This window comes from Protobothrops mucrosquamatus, unplaced genomic scaffold (assembly GCF_001527695.2).
Source record: "Protobothrops mucrosquamatus isolate PMUCROS unplaced genomic scaffold, P.Mucros_1.0 scaffold5882, whole genome shotgun sequence".
Taxonomy (NCBI): Eukaryota; Metazoa; Chordata; class Lepidosauria; order Squamata; family Viperidae; genus Protobothrops; species Protobothrops mucrosquamatus.
Genome location: NW_015391724.1, coordinates 5,397 through 23,100, shown reverse-complemented (window position 1 = coordinate 23,100; position 17,704 = coordinate 5,397). Strand labels below are relative to the sequence as shown.

General features: G+C 36.9%; 1 protein-coding gene across 1 annotated transcript in view; it reads left to right on the top strand.

The window, feature by feature from the left end:
- The first annotated feature begins 1,372 nt into the window (after positions 1 to 1,372).
- Positions 1,373 to 17,704, top strand: part of LOC107299992 (dual adapter for phosphotyrosine and 3-phosphotyrosine and 3-phosphoinositide-like) — an 18,131-nt gene continuing 1,799 nt past the window's right edge. Inside the window, exons 1-6 of the mRNA XM_015829338.1 lie at positions 1,373 to 1,502; positions 8,966 to 9,096; positions 10,154 to 10,201; positions 12,836 to 12,898; positions 14,841 to 14,926; positions 16,098 to 16,185. Coding sequence (XP_015684824.1) covers positions 1,463 to 1,502; positions 8,966 to 9,096; positions 10,154 to 10,201; positions 12,836 to 12,898; positions 14,841 to 14,926; positions 16,098 to 16,185 — 456 coding nt within the window. The 5' untranslated portion in view covers positions 1,373 to 1,462. The remainder of the gene's footprint in view (positions 1,503 to 8,965; positions 9,097 to 10,153; positions 10,202 to 12,835; positions 12,899 to 14,840; positions 14,927 to 16,097; positions 16,186 to 17,704) is intronic.

Genomic DNA, 17,704 nt, shown 5'->3' with positions numbered 1-17,704 from the left:
GGAACGCGGCGGAACCGCGTTCCGGCACCTTTTTCCGGGCCGGCCGCACCGGAAATAGCCCCTCCCACACCGGAAATAGCCCCTCCCAAATTTTACTTGCATTCCTGTTCTCTAAAGGGGCGGTCCTAGGGTTTGATGAGGGCGTGGCCAGGTTTGAGTTCCGCCACCTTTTCTCCGAGAAAAAAAGCCCTGGTTTTAGTGATATTATATGCTTACTGTTCCTATTAATGGATAAGAGATAAGTGCATTTTGTTTAGCTATACAGATGATAGTCAGAGGTACAGAATAAATGGTGTGGCAGATAGGCAAATCTCAAAAACGTCTTCTATTTGAAATGCTGAGAACAAGACCTGAAAATATGATTTTATTCCTGCTCTTTTCTTTTGGGCTACTGAGAGAAAGCCTCAAATGTTAGCATCAAGCTAGCATTTCTCATAAGATCTGAAGATGAGGAACTGAAAGAGGTGTAAATCTCCAGTGGGAAAAAAGGAAGCTACCGTATCTCAAAATCATCAAGAGCTTTGTAATTGCTCCTATAAGGCAGTTGAGCCACAAGTAAATCAGCTCAGCTCACCAGTGCTGATTACGTTAAGGCAGTGGTTCTCAACCTGTGGGTCGGGACCCCATTTGGGGTCGATCAACCATTTCACGGGGGTCGCCAAGCAAGGCTGTCCGCCATTTTTTTTGTCTGCCATTTTTTTCCCCTTTTCCGGCGGGTGCCTTACCTCCCTTGGGCTGGGCCAGCTGGTGGTCGGCCTGCTCCGTCTCTGCCGCTTGCCAGCTACACCTCAGCCGGCGCAGGGAGCGGAACCACGCATGCGCGGCGCTCCCGGGCAGGGAAAGTCCTCGACTTACGACCAGTTGGGTAGTCCTCGACTTACGACCGGTTTAGTCTTCGACTTACGACCGGTTTAGTCCTCGACTTACGACCTGTTGGGGTCGCGGCATTAAAAAGGTTGAGAACCACTGCGTTAAGGGGACATAGAAGCATGGAACTGCTTTCAGTCTGGTTCGGAACTCTATGGAAGGCTCCCAACTTCCAAGGTTCCTGGTCAGCATGGCCCTGGGTAGTTCAACATACTTGGAAGGCACCAGGTTAAGGAAGGCTGGTATACATCAAAGGAAAATAATAAGTGGGTTAATATAAGATGAAACTTAACTTTCTCACAATGAAGCTTATAATTTTTTCTGAAGGATGGATGGTAGGGAGTACCATAGGTCCTAGACCACTGGGAATGAAAGAAAACATGAATAAATTCCTTATGAAGATAAGGGAGTTTCTTGTTGCTAACTCTCTTATTTAATGTTCTTCTGGAACCAGTACGAACAGTTCATACAGTTAATCACTTCCTTTATTTTTTTTTTCAGAGCAAAAGATTCTGTAAAGCATTTTCACGTGGAATACACAGGGAATTCATACAAGTTTGGCTTCAACGAATTTTCAGATTTGAAAGACCTGATCATGCATTTTGCGAATCAGCCTCTAATAGGTAGTGAGACAGGTAATCAACATTTTCTTTTTCTCTCTCCTTTGGAATATTTTATTGTGAAAATTGAATTTAAAGATTTTATAGTGCAGTTTTACTTTAAATCTCTCTTTTTTAATATCTTCAGATCAATCCCCCTCTTTGTAAGTGTTATAGGTTTCTGCTGCCTACAACAAAGTTCTTCATATTTAAATTAATATCTAATAATTACTTTTTGCTGTCAGATGTTCAGGCATTGCAACAGTAGTTTGTTAGTCTATATTGCATACTAGAAAATGTTTCCTAATAGGATAAATGTTATGTACATTGTGGATTCAGGATGTGAGGAGAATAGAGCACACGTTGGCTTAGAAATCACAATGCATTTAATTCAATGCTTTACAGAAAAGGCTTTTTGATTCCTTAAAGTCTCTTGCCATCAAAGGCAGGCCAGGGAAAAGAATGGCCTCAAATGAAAAAGAAGCAAAACAGCATATAGGTAGTCCTCGATGTATGACTATTCATTTAGTGACTGTTCAAAGTTATGATAGCACTTTTTTAATGACCAGGTCCTCACACTTATGAGCTGCTTCCCCATAGTCACATGAGCAAGATTTTGGGTGTTTGGCATGTATTTACAATGGTTGCAGTGTCCCGGGATATGGTGATCACTATTTGTGACTTCCCAGGGGACTTCTGACAAGTCAATGAGGGAAGTTGGATTCATTTAATGAACATGTGATTTGCTTAAAAACCATTGCAAAAAAGGTAATAAAATTGGGTGGCAGTCGCATGATGACTCACTTAACGATCAGCATTTTGATTATGTTCTGTAAGGTTCTCTGTGACTTTAGGGCCATCTAGAGAAAAGAAGCATGCTCTGTATGAATGTGAGAGGGGCTTTCTTGGGGGCCAGTTGCAGTTTGGGAATCCCCTTGCAAAGGAGGAGTTGCAAAGTTGGATGATTCCAATGCTTTCTTCTTTTTTCTATCAAGTGAAAAGTTTTTTTTTATTCATGCAATTCTGCAGACTTTTTGCTGAAATAGATTTTAACTTTGTGAGTGATACTTTTTGTTTTTATGAACATGCTAAAATAGATATGTGTTATGTCTTACATATAATTTTGTCCTTTATTTGTTGATTGTCTAGTGGCAAACAATAGTATTGCTAGTGGAAAGAAAGATATAAAGTTAATTAAAAAATAGTTCTAATACAATAGTTGGAGAAGGGGTCAATACACACAGTTAATTAAGTTAAATACTTTTTCCTTCAGTATCTTTGCTCTCCTTCAGTTCTTTCTGCTGCCTTTTAGTAAAAGATAAAAGGTTGCAGACACTGGCTGTTTGCATAACCAGTAGTTTTCCTATTAATAACTATATACTTTGTTAAAATCACTGCACTCTTGGATTTGCTGGACTGATTCCACAGAAGTCATTCCTTTGCAGTTCTTCTTTTGAAACCTTTGGATCCGTTGTTATACAGCTTAAAATTTTAAATAACACCATCTTGATACAATTGAAAGGATCAAAATGTAATCTTTCAAAATGTAATCTTTTATGTATGATCCATCTTTCATGTATAACATAGTCCAGACATTGTTCCTTTATTTTTGCTTTCTGTACATGCTCCAATGTAATCTAAATTGTGCTGACCAAAGAAAAAGAAAAAGCTTTCTGCTACTTTAAAAATGTTACTGCTATAGCTTGCAACGTACAGTAGCGTTCTTTTCTCTCCTTTTTCCTTGGCTCACAAATGTATCACTTCGCTTCTGGCTTCTCCCTGTAGCTTTAAAATGTGTCCCTTTGCTTTTCTGCCTGCAAAGTAATAAGTGAAAGTTTCTAGGCTAGTTGCCAGCTATTGAACTATTGTGTATTCAGAGCTTAGAGATGCAGGGTTGCAACAAGCTTGACAGGTAAGGAAATTCAAACGAAAGAAGAAATCTTTAGATGCACAGAAACCTTGCAATGTTAAGAAAAAAAATCATTAGTTATAAAAGGAAGAACCTTTTTGATTTGGACGTGCCTTCTCTCCTCTGTCTCACAGTGTGTGTGTGTGAGACAAGAGATTGGGACACCCAGCTATTTCTTTGATCAAAGGAATAAAACTGTGTTCTTTCAGTAGCCTCGTGTTCAGAATCTTTTTGGATTTATCAGAATTCTAAGCTGAAAAAGCTTGTAGTTTAGTTTGGTTTGGCTAAAATTCTGTATGTAATAGATTTGGGATAAGTACTGATGTTACCCTTACTTAATTTTATTACACAAGTAAATACGTGAATAGATCATTCCGGGTGGCTTAAGAAAGCATTTGAAAAGATAGGGAGGCAATTGAGTTAAAGACCAGAAATGGTTTAATCTTGTTCAAGTGTCAAGTCTATTTCCTGATACAAGTGTTAAAACTCATTGACTGACCCCAACCTACAGAGTGCCTAGAAACTTGAGCTCTGTTGTTACAGTCCCTAAATAGGTTGCTATTTAACACAAGATATGGTTCAGATTTTTGATGAGCAACTACTACTGGAGCAGGTCCAGATGAAGAAGAGGCTCCCATTATCAACTCATTATGTGTCAAGTAAGATCAATGGGCTGAATTTTAAGAATGCTAAACTTTAAAGTATCTGGCCATTCTGAGAAAAGAAAAGATGATAAGGAGCAATAAGCTCTCTGTACGGTTTTGTTCTGCTTTGTTGTTTTTTTTACAAAATCACTTCAGTGCGGTTTTGCTTTTATATACTCAGGATCAGGCATTGTGATATTGAGATTCAATTTAAACACATTTGAGGATTCCCTGATTTATAGGGCACATACAAATCATTGGGAATGCTTTAAGATGACAAATATCCTGCAGTGATCATCCAGTCTTTTTTCTTTTTATTTTTTAATAAATATTTTATTAATTTTCTGGTTTTACAATCATAAATACTTAATAAACAACGTGTTGTCTGGCTCCATCAGTAATTCAGTGGTATATATTAACTTCCTCAATTTAGGTACAATACTACACCATCCAGTGCTCCCTCTCTTCTTCCGGTGTTATACATTTTCTATACTAGGTTAATACAATTCTTATTGCTGTTAATACATATACAATTGAATATCAGCATCTTTGTTACATTTTTCTAATATTATATATAATAACAGTAGTGTCAGTTTAAAATATCTTTTCTAACCAAAACATATCTCTATTGCATTTGCACTTAATATCCATTTGTTCAATCAATATCCTGTTTTTCTGCTTTTTAATTTTTTTTTTGATTTCCCATCAGTGTTCAAGGTATCTCTATCACTTATAATTTTCTCATAATAAATTATATTTGGGCAACCAAAGGCTTCCCTTGTTCAAAACCTCTTAGCATTTTCATATTTCCCTTCTCATACTAAAATGTAAAATTCTAGTTATAAATCCTATCTTTCTAGTTCTAATAGCACTTCTATTTCTAACAATTATCTATTCTCTTAGCCATATTCAAACATCTCTTTAATAGTATGATATCCCATCTAATGGATCAGGACCTCTATTTTCTTCAATCTTACTCTAGCTTTCTTCCTTTGCCAACTAACTTTCCAGGTCAATACCTTTGAATCATCAGGTAGTTCTTCCTCTATTTTTGTGTATATTGTTTGGAATAAGTAAAACAATTTGATTAAAGTATTTTTGGAAGATTGCTCAGCCTGTTGATATTCATTAAACAGCCTCCCTCCTTCTCCAATTTCCCACAATTCTTCTAACAGCTTTATCTTGCATTCGATCAGCTCTTCTTCCTTATCCTCAAGAGTGTTCTGAGATCTTGACAGTAAGATGTTTTTTCCGTTTCTGGTATTATCGCTATGTCTTCTAATTCTTCATTTGTCTGAGTCTGTTTGTTAATTCCTTCCTTTAGGTCCTCCATCTTTGGATCCACTTCCTCTAATTTTCCTTCAATTTTCTCGGTTAATAGTTTCATCTTTATAGTCATTTTCTGAATTTGTGGAATTAGATTAGAAAATTGTTCTTTTATCTTCTTTGTGTTATTTTTAGTCTCATCATGAGCTAAGGTAATTGTCTCTTGTATTAACACCCTAATCAACAAGTAAAAGCTGCATACCACTATGAACTATAGGTAATCCTTGACTTATGACCCCTATTGCGCCCAAAATTTCCATTACTAAGTGAGACAGTTGGTAAGTGAGTTTTGCCCCATTTTATGACCTTCCTTCCCACAATTGTTGAATGACTCACTGCAATTGTTAAATTGATTACATGGTTGTTAAATTAATCTGGCTTCCTCATTGACTTTGCTTGTCAGAAGGTCACAAAAGGGAATCATATGACCCTGGGACTCTGCAATCATCATAAATATGAATCAGTTGCCAAGTGGCAGCATTTTGATCATGTGACCACAAGGATGCTGCAATGGTCATAACTGTGAAAAAAAATAATAAATTACTTTTTTCAAAGCTGTTGTAACTTTGAACGGTCACTAAATGAATTACCTGTATATAAATGCAATGTGTAGAACAGCCCAGAGAGAGAAGGGCCCTCAACTTCAACCAACCTAGAACTAAAGAGAAATCTCCTAGTTTATTCTTTGCTGTCCTTCATTAAGAGCACAAAATAATTGTACAATTAAAAATCTATTTCTTTATGCTTCCAAAATACAGGTAGTCCTCAACTTATGACCACAGTTGAGCCCAAAATTTCTGTTATTAAGCGAAACATTTGTTAAGTGAGTCTCGCCCCATTTTACGATCTTTCTTATCACAGTTGCTAAGTGAACCACTGCAGTTGTTAAGTAACACACTTGTTGAGTGAATCTGGCTTCCCCATTGACTTTGCTTGTCAGAAGGATGCAAAAGGGAATCACAGGAATCCGGGACACAGCAACCATCATAAATACGAGTCAGTTGTCAATCGTATGAATTATAATTATGTGACCATGGGGATACTGCAATGGTCATAGGTATGAGAAACCGTTGTAAGTCACTTTTTTAGTGCTGTTGTAAGTTTGGACGGTCACTAAACAAACGGTTGTAAGTTGAAAACTACCTGCACATTATTTCCAAAGATATAATCAATCAGATCATGGGCAAAATCAGAGGCTTGATACAGGTAGTCCTTGATTTATAATCATTCATTTAGTGAGCAAAGATACAATGGCACTCAAAAAAGTGGTTGCAACTTTCCTCACACTTATGACCATCACAGCATCTTTGTGATCATGTCCTCAAAATTTGGGCATTTGGCAGCCAGCATGTTTTTATAATGGTTGCAGCATCCTGGGATCACATGATCTCCAGTTGCAACCTGGTTTCTGACAAGCAAAGTCAATGGGGGAAGCAAGATTCGCTTAATGATCAGATGCTTCACTTAACTGCAGTGATTCGCTTAACAACCATGGCAAAAAAAAGGTTGCAAAATTGGGCATAATAATCACTTTGTTTAGGAACCAAAATTCTGAATTTAATTATGGTCGTAAGTTGAGGACTACCTGTAGATACCATTCATATTTGAATGGGAAAATACTTGGTATCCTATGAATAGTGATGCAAATTGCCCAGTTCAAATAATAACTTCCCCCAATTTGCTGATTATGGTATCATCCATTAGAATTTTATTTATTCAAGAACCCTAGAAACAGCCTCACTCTTTTGGAAAGATCATCTACTCCAGTCCTAAACTAATAGAAATTGTTTCCCATGGCTTGTATCTAAGATGTTCTATATATTATTGCCTAGGAATCTGCTTTTATTCTTTCTCTTCATTCTCCTCCTTATAGTTTATTGTTCATTCAGTTTTAAATATTTTTAATGCACCTTGTACATTATTATAGTTTTTCTTCATCACCAGCTATCCTGCCATCTGTTATATCTGTTAACAGTCAAGAAATTCACACTGTATAATAGTGAATTTGATCTCCAGTGTTGAATGATAGACTTGGCCTATGGTTTAGCAAATCAGATTCTGCTGGCTCTGTGAAACTCCTTTCACGTTCTTAAAATGAAAAGTGCCACCAGCTGGGAGATAGGTGTTAGACCTCATAATAGCTATGATCCCTTCCATGTTATTTTTCTATATGAAGCAATGCTTAGAAAAGGAAAGTTAACAGCAGAAGAAGAAAAAAGAATGACCATAATAATCCAAACTCCACAAAGTAGATTGAATAAGTGTCCAAGGATCCAATCTGTGTCGGTCACTGGGACCAGAGGTTTTTGTCTTCTGAGCTTTCTGATTCGTGCTGGAACCCATCTTCAGGGAACTTCTCCCTAACAGAATGCGTGCTAGAGAAAAGTTCCCTGAAGATGGGCTCCAGCATGAGTCCAATAGCTCAGAAGACAAAACTTCTGGTCCCGGTGACTGATCCAGATTGGATCCTGCATCAATAGAGTATATTTCCCTTTCCATAACTAGAGAACAATCTGGAATGAAACTCTTTCATGGTTACAGATAATGGATAATTTTATTTGAAATATCAACTGTTTCATTTGATTTTGAGGATTAAACCTTTATACCATGAAGCAATATTTAAAAGCACTTTAAAAAGGAACGTTTTAAATATTTATTAAAAAATAAGCAAAAACATGACAAGTCCTTAATTTCATAACATATGGACAGACCCAACCATAGTTTCAACTGAGAGACTGTAAGCATCCCAGACCAAGATAAATAAAAAAATGATAGGAAATTCCTACATGCTGAGACAAAGCAGTCATCAAGAGATACATAGAGATAAACCAAATTTACACACCATTCAAAATAGACAATAAAAAAACTAAAAAGGAAACAAAAAGATAAGAACACATCTTCACGCAGATAAACAGGGAGTAACACTGTTTATCAATCAAGGAGAAAAGAGTACCCTAATCAAGGAACTAATAAGGAGACCCCCCCCTCTCCCTGCCCTTGCCAAACATTGGCAGATCAAATTACTATGTATAAACATGCACTAGTACTGCTTATGTCAGGTAACAAAATGTCTGCAAGCAAAGATCCAAGCTTAGAGAGCATCAAGGACTCTATAATAAGTAAGGTGTCCTTTGAGTCAAATTCAGCAGGTGATTTCATGGAGATGCCATGTACTTTTCTTGGCAACAATATAGAAATTGCTGGTCACTACCTTTTTCTGGGATGCTTGTTCAATTCCTAAGTAGCCGACAACTCTAGGATTCCCTGGTAGACCCTTCTTCGTGTAGTAACTTGTTTAGGTTTTACAATTAAGTAAGATATCTACTGTATGTGCTGCACCTTGTTGAGGCTTTATTTATTATTTAGCTGGGAANGAATCTGAGATAAAGAAATATAAAACAAAAGAGATAAACATGTTTTGATACTTGTTAAAATATCAAAGTGTTTAATTTTTAAAAATGGAGAAGGATGCTAGATTAGATCTAGGTAAATGTAGTAAGTGATATGTTGTAATGGCTTTCTAAGATCATGTTTCATACTTTTTTGCGTGCATTCTGTTATGTAAGGGAAAAGACTCTCAATTCACCTTTATGGGCTACTTAGAGCTTTCTTTCTCATAGGGACTTTGATTGTATTGAAGCATCCATATCCCAAGAAAGTAGAAGAGCCTTCCATTTATGAATCTGTGCGAGTCCACACGGCTATGCAGACCGGAAGGACAGAATTTGACCTCATTCCCAGTGCTCCATCGGTGAGTTCCCAATTTTCTAGTTGGACTACTGGTTGGAGAAAAGAAAGCTTTCTATAGTTTACTATGGAATTAGTAAATAAGATTTTGATTAGAGCTGAAGTGAATCCTTTAGAAGAAAGCATCCATGCTGGAACTTCTTGGGGTTGAAAACTTGGCAAATCTAGAAGACATCAGTTTGGGAAAGATGGTCTTAGTGAGAAAATGTTCTTCCTCAAATGGTGCATTTCACCAATTAAAGGTAAAGGAGGCAGTGCTCATCTCCATTTCCAAGGAAGCCAGCTTTGTCCAAAGACACTTCCATGGTCATACGGCCAGTATGACTATGTGCTGAGGCGGAACACTGTTACCTTCCCACTGAAGTAGTATCTATTTATCTACTGGCATTTGCATGTTTTTGAATTGCTATGTTGGCAGGAGTAGGAGCAAGTAACAGGAGCTCACCCAGTTGTGAAGTGATTGAATCTTGAACCTGGGCAGTCAGCTTTTTAGCTGACAAGCTCAGGATCTTTAACCACTGAGCCATTGCACCCCCTTTCAGCAATTAATGTATCTTATAGCATAAAGATTCATGGACATGAAGGCTGGGATCAGAAAATGCAGTGAATTGCAGATGACTCAATTTCATTTTGCCCTAATAGGGGTATTGTATGTGTATGTTGACTGAATTTGGTAAACCATATGAATTATGATGAACAAAGGATGTTCAGTTACCTATTGTTTATGTTTGATCCATCTAAAATATGTATTTCATACATTATAGTCAGCACCCACTTTAATACATGTTGCCAGAGGGAATAATTCACCAATTTTTTGACAAAATAAATTTTGCATAGGTGTACATTGAGATGAACCTCTTGGGAGAGGGAGCAGATAACTCACTGATAAGAGAAAAGGAATAATTACAGCTGAAAACTACCAACTTCTTTTGCTGTGTCAGTCACAGCAAGACTCTGAAAAGACTCATGTTTGAGATGAAGATTTACCTGTCTCCTCCCTTCCCTTATTACCTGACATCCTTCTCAACCATCCTAATAAACTTTCCTGTGTTTCATTGCAGTTAGGGACTAAAGAAGGTTATCTAACAAAGCAAGGCAAAATAGTTAAGGTAAGCAATCTAAATGTTGTTCTCTTGTTTTTTTTCTCTTACACATTAAAAACCATCCTGTTAAACATGCTAAGGAGCAGTGCTTGAAAATTACATTGGGCATGCATGAGCAAAATAAGATCTGGAATACATATATAATATCCAAGAATCGCTGGATTCTTAAGGAACTTATTTTTCCTTAGCATAGCAGCCTCTAGGCATGTTGGACTATCACCCCTATAATTCCCTGTTATGATGGGAGTTATAGTTGAATGCTCCTGGGGGACATTATCTTAGTGAAAGCTGTATGAAGCAGAGAACCATATGAAGCTGCCTTTCCATTTTGAAAAGGCAGCAAATGATATATTTATTTAAAAATGCATTTTTCTTGCTATAGAGCAGAGAGTACTTCTTGAACTTTCACCTTAAGTGCTGAAAAATCCAGATTTCAGCAAGTGTGTGCTGCCCCCCTTTTTATGTGCATTATGTCTACGGATGCTATCTTGAGTTTTTTGAGCAGTATTTCTGCCAAAATCTGTTGGTTGTTTCACATATTCCTCTCTCGGTACCATTTTTAGAATTGTCTCTTCGTTTCCCGGTTCTCTCACAATTTTTTTTTAAAAAAATGTTTTATTGATTTTTTTTACAATAACAATCCTTACTGCCTGATGTACAGCGTGTTGTCTTGGTTCATAATTTTTTTTAAAAAAAAATACACAATAGTAGTTAATTAACAGTCAATAATAATTAATTTTTATACTTCCATAATTAGTATATTGATTAATAGTATATTTCTTTGATCTTCTCTTCTCCCAATAGTATTCTCCTTCTTCAGCCTTAAACAAGTATAATTTTTAATATTTTCAATGCATAAATGATTAAATATGAACATTTTCTTCCATGTTTGTACCAACAATAATAGCGTCCATATGTGACATTTTTTTTCTTATCAACTTGTGTTATTTTTATAAAAATCAATTTATTGTGTTCACCATATATCCTATTTTCATAAATCTTGTTTAAGCTTAATTTCTCCTTAATATTCAAACAATTCTTATCAGTCATAATTTTCTAAGTATTTAACATCTAAATATCCAAATGTTCCATTTTAATACATCATCCCAATGTTTTCATATGTCATATGTTATAAAAATACTATACTGCTTATCTATCTTATGACATCTACCTATAACATCTTTTCTGATCAGTTTATATTTCACTTATATTTGTAAAAGTTAATTTGTTAAAATCACTATATATCCTTTTTTTCAAAGTTCTTATTTAAGCTTAATCCCCCCCCCCCCGTTCTCTCACAATTGTCCCTTTCTGAATCAGATGTGGCCACCTTCCTTTTCCTGATTTCAGACTGAGATTACAGCATAGACACTGAAAACCTCTAAGCAGTGTTTCTCAACCTTGGCAACTTTAAACTGCCTGGACTTTAGTTCCCAGAATCCCCAGCCAGCATGCAGGACATACAGATATGGGTTTTATCAAGCCATAGGCACACATATTCATAGTAAGAGAAAAAAAAAAGAATTTTGTTTTGAATGGTTGAGTTATGTGACTACAAATAGTTGTTATAATTAGTGCTTAATTTTAGATCCAGCTATCTATCAAATTTAGAGTTATAGAATATTCAATGTATTGTCTGAATTGACTTTTGAATATTCTCAAATCAGAGAAACAAGTAGCCAATCTCAGCCTTTTTCCATGCTCTTTATGAGTTTACTGGCAAGACTACCCTTAGCGTTTCTCTAATCTCCAATCTCATTTGAGCTGTGTATGGCCTCAATCTCACTTCTCCTTTTTCATGTAGATTCATCTGTTGTCTTTTCCTGTTCACATCTCATGTCATGTAGGAGGTTGCAACACCCTCTTCTTTTTCACTTACTAAATCTGCTTTACTTCTAGAATCTTCTTCTGAGCCATCCTACCATTGCATTTCCTTTTTTTCCAGTGCCACCTAAACCTTATCTGAAGTAGCCTTCTCCAACCTGGTACCTTCCAAATGTGTTTAGCACCTGAAACGTTGCAGATTAGGGAAGGCTACTCTGTGGCATCTCCAAGTCTCATTTAGCTGTTTCTTTCTTATTTTGTTGATACAAGTTGCATTTCCTGTCCATGTACACTCATTCAGTATGGCTCCTAGAATAGTATGGGAGATGTTACGTGTGTTAGATACAGGTAATCTTCAACTTACAACTTTTTGTTTAGTGATCATTTGAGTTTCCAACAGCACTGAAAAAGGTGATTTGTGACTGTTTTTCACACTTACAATGGTTGCAACATCCTCATGGTCATGTGATCAAAATTCAGATGCTTGGCAATTGATTCATTTCTATGACAGTTGCAGTGTCCCGGGGTCATGTGATCACCTTTTGCAATCTTCTGACAAGCAAAGTCAATGGGGAAGTCAGATTCACTTAACAACTGCAGTGATTCACTTAACAACTGTGGCAAGAAATGAAAAATGGGACAAAACTCACTTAACAATTGTCTCACATAGCAAAAGAAATGGGCTCAATTATAGTTACAAGTCAGGGACTCCCTGTATCATGGTGAGAAAGGGAAGAAAGAGAAGTTTTTTTTCTAGTACGTGTTGCTCCTTTTGTGTTGAATTACTTTCAATTTCCCTTCTCTTTATTCTTTTAGAACTGGAAAACTAGGTGGTTTACACTGCATAGAAATGAGCTGAAATACTACAAAGATCAAACGGTGAGTTGTGTTTTACTCTGTTTACTTGTGAGAGCGAACACAAAGTAATCAACTGGGTACTGGAAATACTCTTCCTCCCATGTTTCCAGAATAGCTATTGTGAAACTGAGTGCCAGGCAACATGGACTTTGTACTGACTGGCATTTTTTATTTATTCCATGGTGTCAGTTCAGTTAGTGGGCTACACTTACATGCCACCTCTATTCCATCAATGACTGTACTTCCTTTACAGCAAAGAAATGCAGACTGCACATTCCTCCCTAGCCCCCAAATTCTCCCCTGAAATTTAGTGGCAAAAATTATTTTCTGTGTTGTAATTATGCATTTTGGACACCAAAATAGTTTTCTTAAGTGTCTTCAAAATTTAATAGTATTTGCTATGTGCACCTCAACTCTGCAAAATGAGGTTGCCCTGCCCCACCGGTATCACCACAATAGTTGATGTGATACAGATCCTATGGGCGGTTAGAGGCCGATAAGAATTTTTAAAGTATGGCCCCAAAATGTGGGCTGCCCCTCCTTTACAGAAATGTACTCACAAGAGGCCTAAAGCTATAGCAAGATAAGCTATGTTCATTACTATTGGAGGAGAAAGAAAATCCACCTATGTTGGATTTATTTTTCTAGGGTTTTCTTTTTCCTTCCAGTTGTACTAAGTCTTTTGCAATGTATTAAATCAAACTCACTAGTGGGCAACTCATAGCAGCTGAGCTGTAGGCAGTCCTGGTTGTTTTCTAGCAGCATTCAGAAATAATCATCTTGTTCCATCCTGTAGTTCACACAGCTGTTAAAATTGCTAGGCATCTACCAAATGAGGCAAAAAAGTGCATGTGACGCTATGAGCATACTGATCTTATCATCCTAAATTATGCAACTATATAATTACAAAATTTGCATCCTTTTTACAATAACATAATGATGCACAGAACATATGACATTATTATTATGATTATGTCCAAAATGACTAAACTAAATCAGTGGTAAACCAGGGATTTTCAGATTCTGTTCACGGTCCTTTAAAAAAGAGATGTGATTTGATTTTGTTTTTTAAAAACTACAAGATCAGTTTTATACACTACATTCCTTGTGCATTTTCCACTTCAGTGAGGCACATCAGCCAACCTTTCTCTTACAACCCACACAAACTATAGGGAAGTGTTGTCCTTTGAAAGCCTTCCATATCTATGGACATTGATTGGTAACAAATGACAACATAGATGATGTAAATACAGAAATGCTGCAATTTGGGTACCACAGACCCACAGGATGGCCGGCAAGGGAAGGGCTCGTGGGGCCCAATTCACTGTCTATCCTACATTTTCCACTTTAAAGTTCAGCAAAATTTTGGAGAGAGACCCAAAGCTGCCCAAAATGAGCTTGGGTGGTACCTGCAGTCTAAATGGAAATTCTTTTCTGTGCAGTTTTTGTCTTGCTCAAGGAAAATTTGAGTGCATATACACCCACACACTCCTAGACATCTGTGTTGCCACTTGTAAAGAAACTATCTCTTGATGGTTTCAATTCGACTGAATTGAATCGATTCATTTTAGGCATACAGGGTTCATTAAAGTCAGTAAGATAGCCACAACCATGTGACCAAAGCCCAACCATTTTATGTGTATTGCAACTGAGATCTTTTTTTTTTTTTATTCCTCCCAGGAGCCCCCTTCCCCATCTAGCATAGATTACACATAAGGCGATACTTCAGACTAGTGCAAGTGTATTTGTGGAGGATTACAGAACTAGAATTAACTTGCATATAATGAGGGAAGCACCAAGAGCCAAGGCAACTGAAGGACAAACTGAAATTGCAAATTAATCTTTGTCTGTAGGGTCTTACTTACTGTTCTGTTTCTTACATGGTGTCTGCCGATGGGGCAAGGTGGGTAATGATTTTAAATAATAAAGCAGAGCAATTGTTTCAAAAATAACATTTTTCAAGTCCACAGAGCCAATCAGAGCACTGGATTTAACTGAATGCTCAGCAGTACAGTTTGACTATTCCCAAGAGAAAGTGAATTGCTTTTGGTAAGTTGAGGTTTAAATACAATTTTGGGGTGTCCTAGTGTATCCTTTCTTTCTTTAAAAGTTTCTCAGTGCTATTCTGTGGAAACCTTTTCTTCTTTTCCTCTTCACCTCACTGCTACCCAAATTGCTCTTATTTGTCATAAATTCAATTAAGACATTGTGCTGGTTTTCCTTGATTTGTCAATTTGCCATCAGAACTAATTGCTTCCTGCTCTCCTTCTGTTCTTATTTATTTTGAACAGCTTTAGAAAATGGCTGTGCTTGAATTCCCAGAATTCTAGTTTAATTAGGAAAGAGCAGTGTACCCATGCATGCTATTTGGTTGCTTAGCTCCTCTTGCATATATATGTTGCTTAAGACTGAAACAAAAAGCTGCGGTTTTAATCATCCTAACAAGGAAGGTCAACAGCAGTTTCCATAATTTACCTGGTCGTACTTGGCCTTTGGAATACACTGGCTTGGGCCACGCTTGTGTTTCAATTCAATGGAGTTAATCCTTTTGAATTCTATAAATCTAATTATAACAAAATATGCATTTAACTTACGGGTACTCCTCTATTAGCGACCACAATTGTTACCAGCAACATTGTTTAGCAAAGCAGTCTTTAAGTGAAACTGTAATAATGTTTATGATCTTACTTCAGCTTTCCTTTGCTGAAAGTTGTAAATGTGAGGATTGTTTGTAAAGTTATTTTTTCACCACCAATATGACTGCAAGGGGTCACTAAATGAGGCAATTACTAAATGAGGATTACCTGTACTTTTTGTTTTGTTTTTAAAAGCAACCATACCTCCAGGACATGCTTAATATGGTTTCTCCAAGCAGGAGCCCCCCCCCCAAACATGTTGATTAGGCTTGATGAGAGTCATACTTTGGTAGGCCCTACATATGTCTGATTCACATTAAATGGAGCACTTTGGATGCATCTTTAATGCTGATATGTTTTTACCTGTTTTGTTTTTCAACCACTAATGCTATTATTCTTTTTTATCACAAGGCTTTGGTCAAATTTCAAGTATTTACCTCAATTACTTTTTATTCCTATTAAGAAGAAAAGTAAAAATATTTTTAGCTTCAGTTTCTTTGGGAAAATGGAATATTAGTTTCGGAAAATGACTATGGTTTCCTTACATTTGTGACACAGAATGTTTATAATTTTATATTTTACAGTTTAGTATTTCCAATGCGGACGTATTATCTGTTTGCAAAGACTGGAGTAGAAGCAGATGAGTGGATTAAAATATTGCAGTGGAAACTGGTAAGGAAATATCCATGATTTGATTAAAATTAAATGGGTAGCAATACAGTGACATATAACAGTTCATGCTAAGAGTGCTGATTTCTCTAATTTAATCCTACAATGGTAGCCTTAGAAATACTGTATTTAAAAAGAGAAAATCACAACATCCATACTCATGGATATTTATACATTCCCCACTCCAAAAAGCCATAGGTTGCTTCTTTGCTTATACAGGTATTCCTTGACTTGCAACCATTCATTTTGTGACAATTTGAAGTTACAACAGCACTGAAAAAGTGACTTATGACTGCTTCTCACACTTAACGACCGTTGTAGCATCCCCATAGTCACATGATCAGAGTTCGGGTGCCTGGCAATCAGCATGTATTTATGATGGTTGTAGCGTGTTGGGGTCTTGGGATTATTATTTGCAACCTTCCAGGGGAGCGCCTGACAACAAAGTCAATGAGGGAAGCCAGTTTCGCTTAATGACCGCAGGATTCACTTACCTGCAGTGATTCAATTAACAATGGTAGGAAAAAAAGGTCATAAAATGTCTGATTCACATTAAATGGAATATCACTTAACTGCTGCCTTGCTTAGCAACAGAAGTTTTGGCTCAATTGTGGTCGTAAGTCAAGGACTATCTGCATTGGCTCCAATTCAATCCTTCCTAACTCCAGATAACAAATAGATCTTAAGAGCAATAATATTCTGTACAAACAATACCAAATTAGATCACTCAAGAATGTGACTTATATGCGGTAGTTTCCTATGTTCTTTTTCCAAAAGGAAATGAAACTGTATTAATCATTAGGGCCCAGTGCTTCTATACATGTCACAGAGCACACTCAATTTCACTTTTCTCTGTAGTGTCTTTGCAGTCTTCCTGAGCTTAGCTAGTGCAAGTGATTCAGTCATAATGAAACTCCCCCTCCTCCTCCCCAAAGCTGTTGTTTGGACTTTTAAGTTATCCTTTAATACTGCACAATGGTGCTCATTGTGGGTAATCACATGAATTAAAGCTTTATTACGCAAGAAAAGGCTTTTAGTGAATGAGAAGGGTAGTATACTGTAGGTGAGGCTTTGATTTGGATTAAATGCTGAATGGAGAATTTTAGCTCTAGAAAAAGTGAGTGATTTGACTTTCTGGTAGGAATGAGAAAACAGGAGTGAGGCTAAATTTGCAGTTGGACAGTAGTTTATTTTATTTATTTATTCAATTTTTATCCCGCTCTTCTCCTTACGGACTCAGGGCGGCTGACAGCCTTATAAAACAAATACAACAATAAATACCCATTTTAAAACCTAATTAAAAAGAAATATTTACTATGGCCGATATAATTAAAATTTCTCTTAAAACCCCACTAAAAATTCCCCTAGGCCAATCCCGCTTGTTGGAAGAGCCATGTCTTCAGGGCGCGGCGGAAGGAGGGGAGATCCGGGATCACCCGGATCTCTGGGGGTAGTTCGTTCCAGAGGGTGGGAGCTCCCACCGAGAAGGCCCTCCCCCTGGAGGTCGCCAGCCGGCACTGTC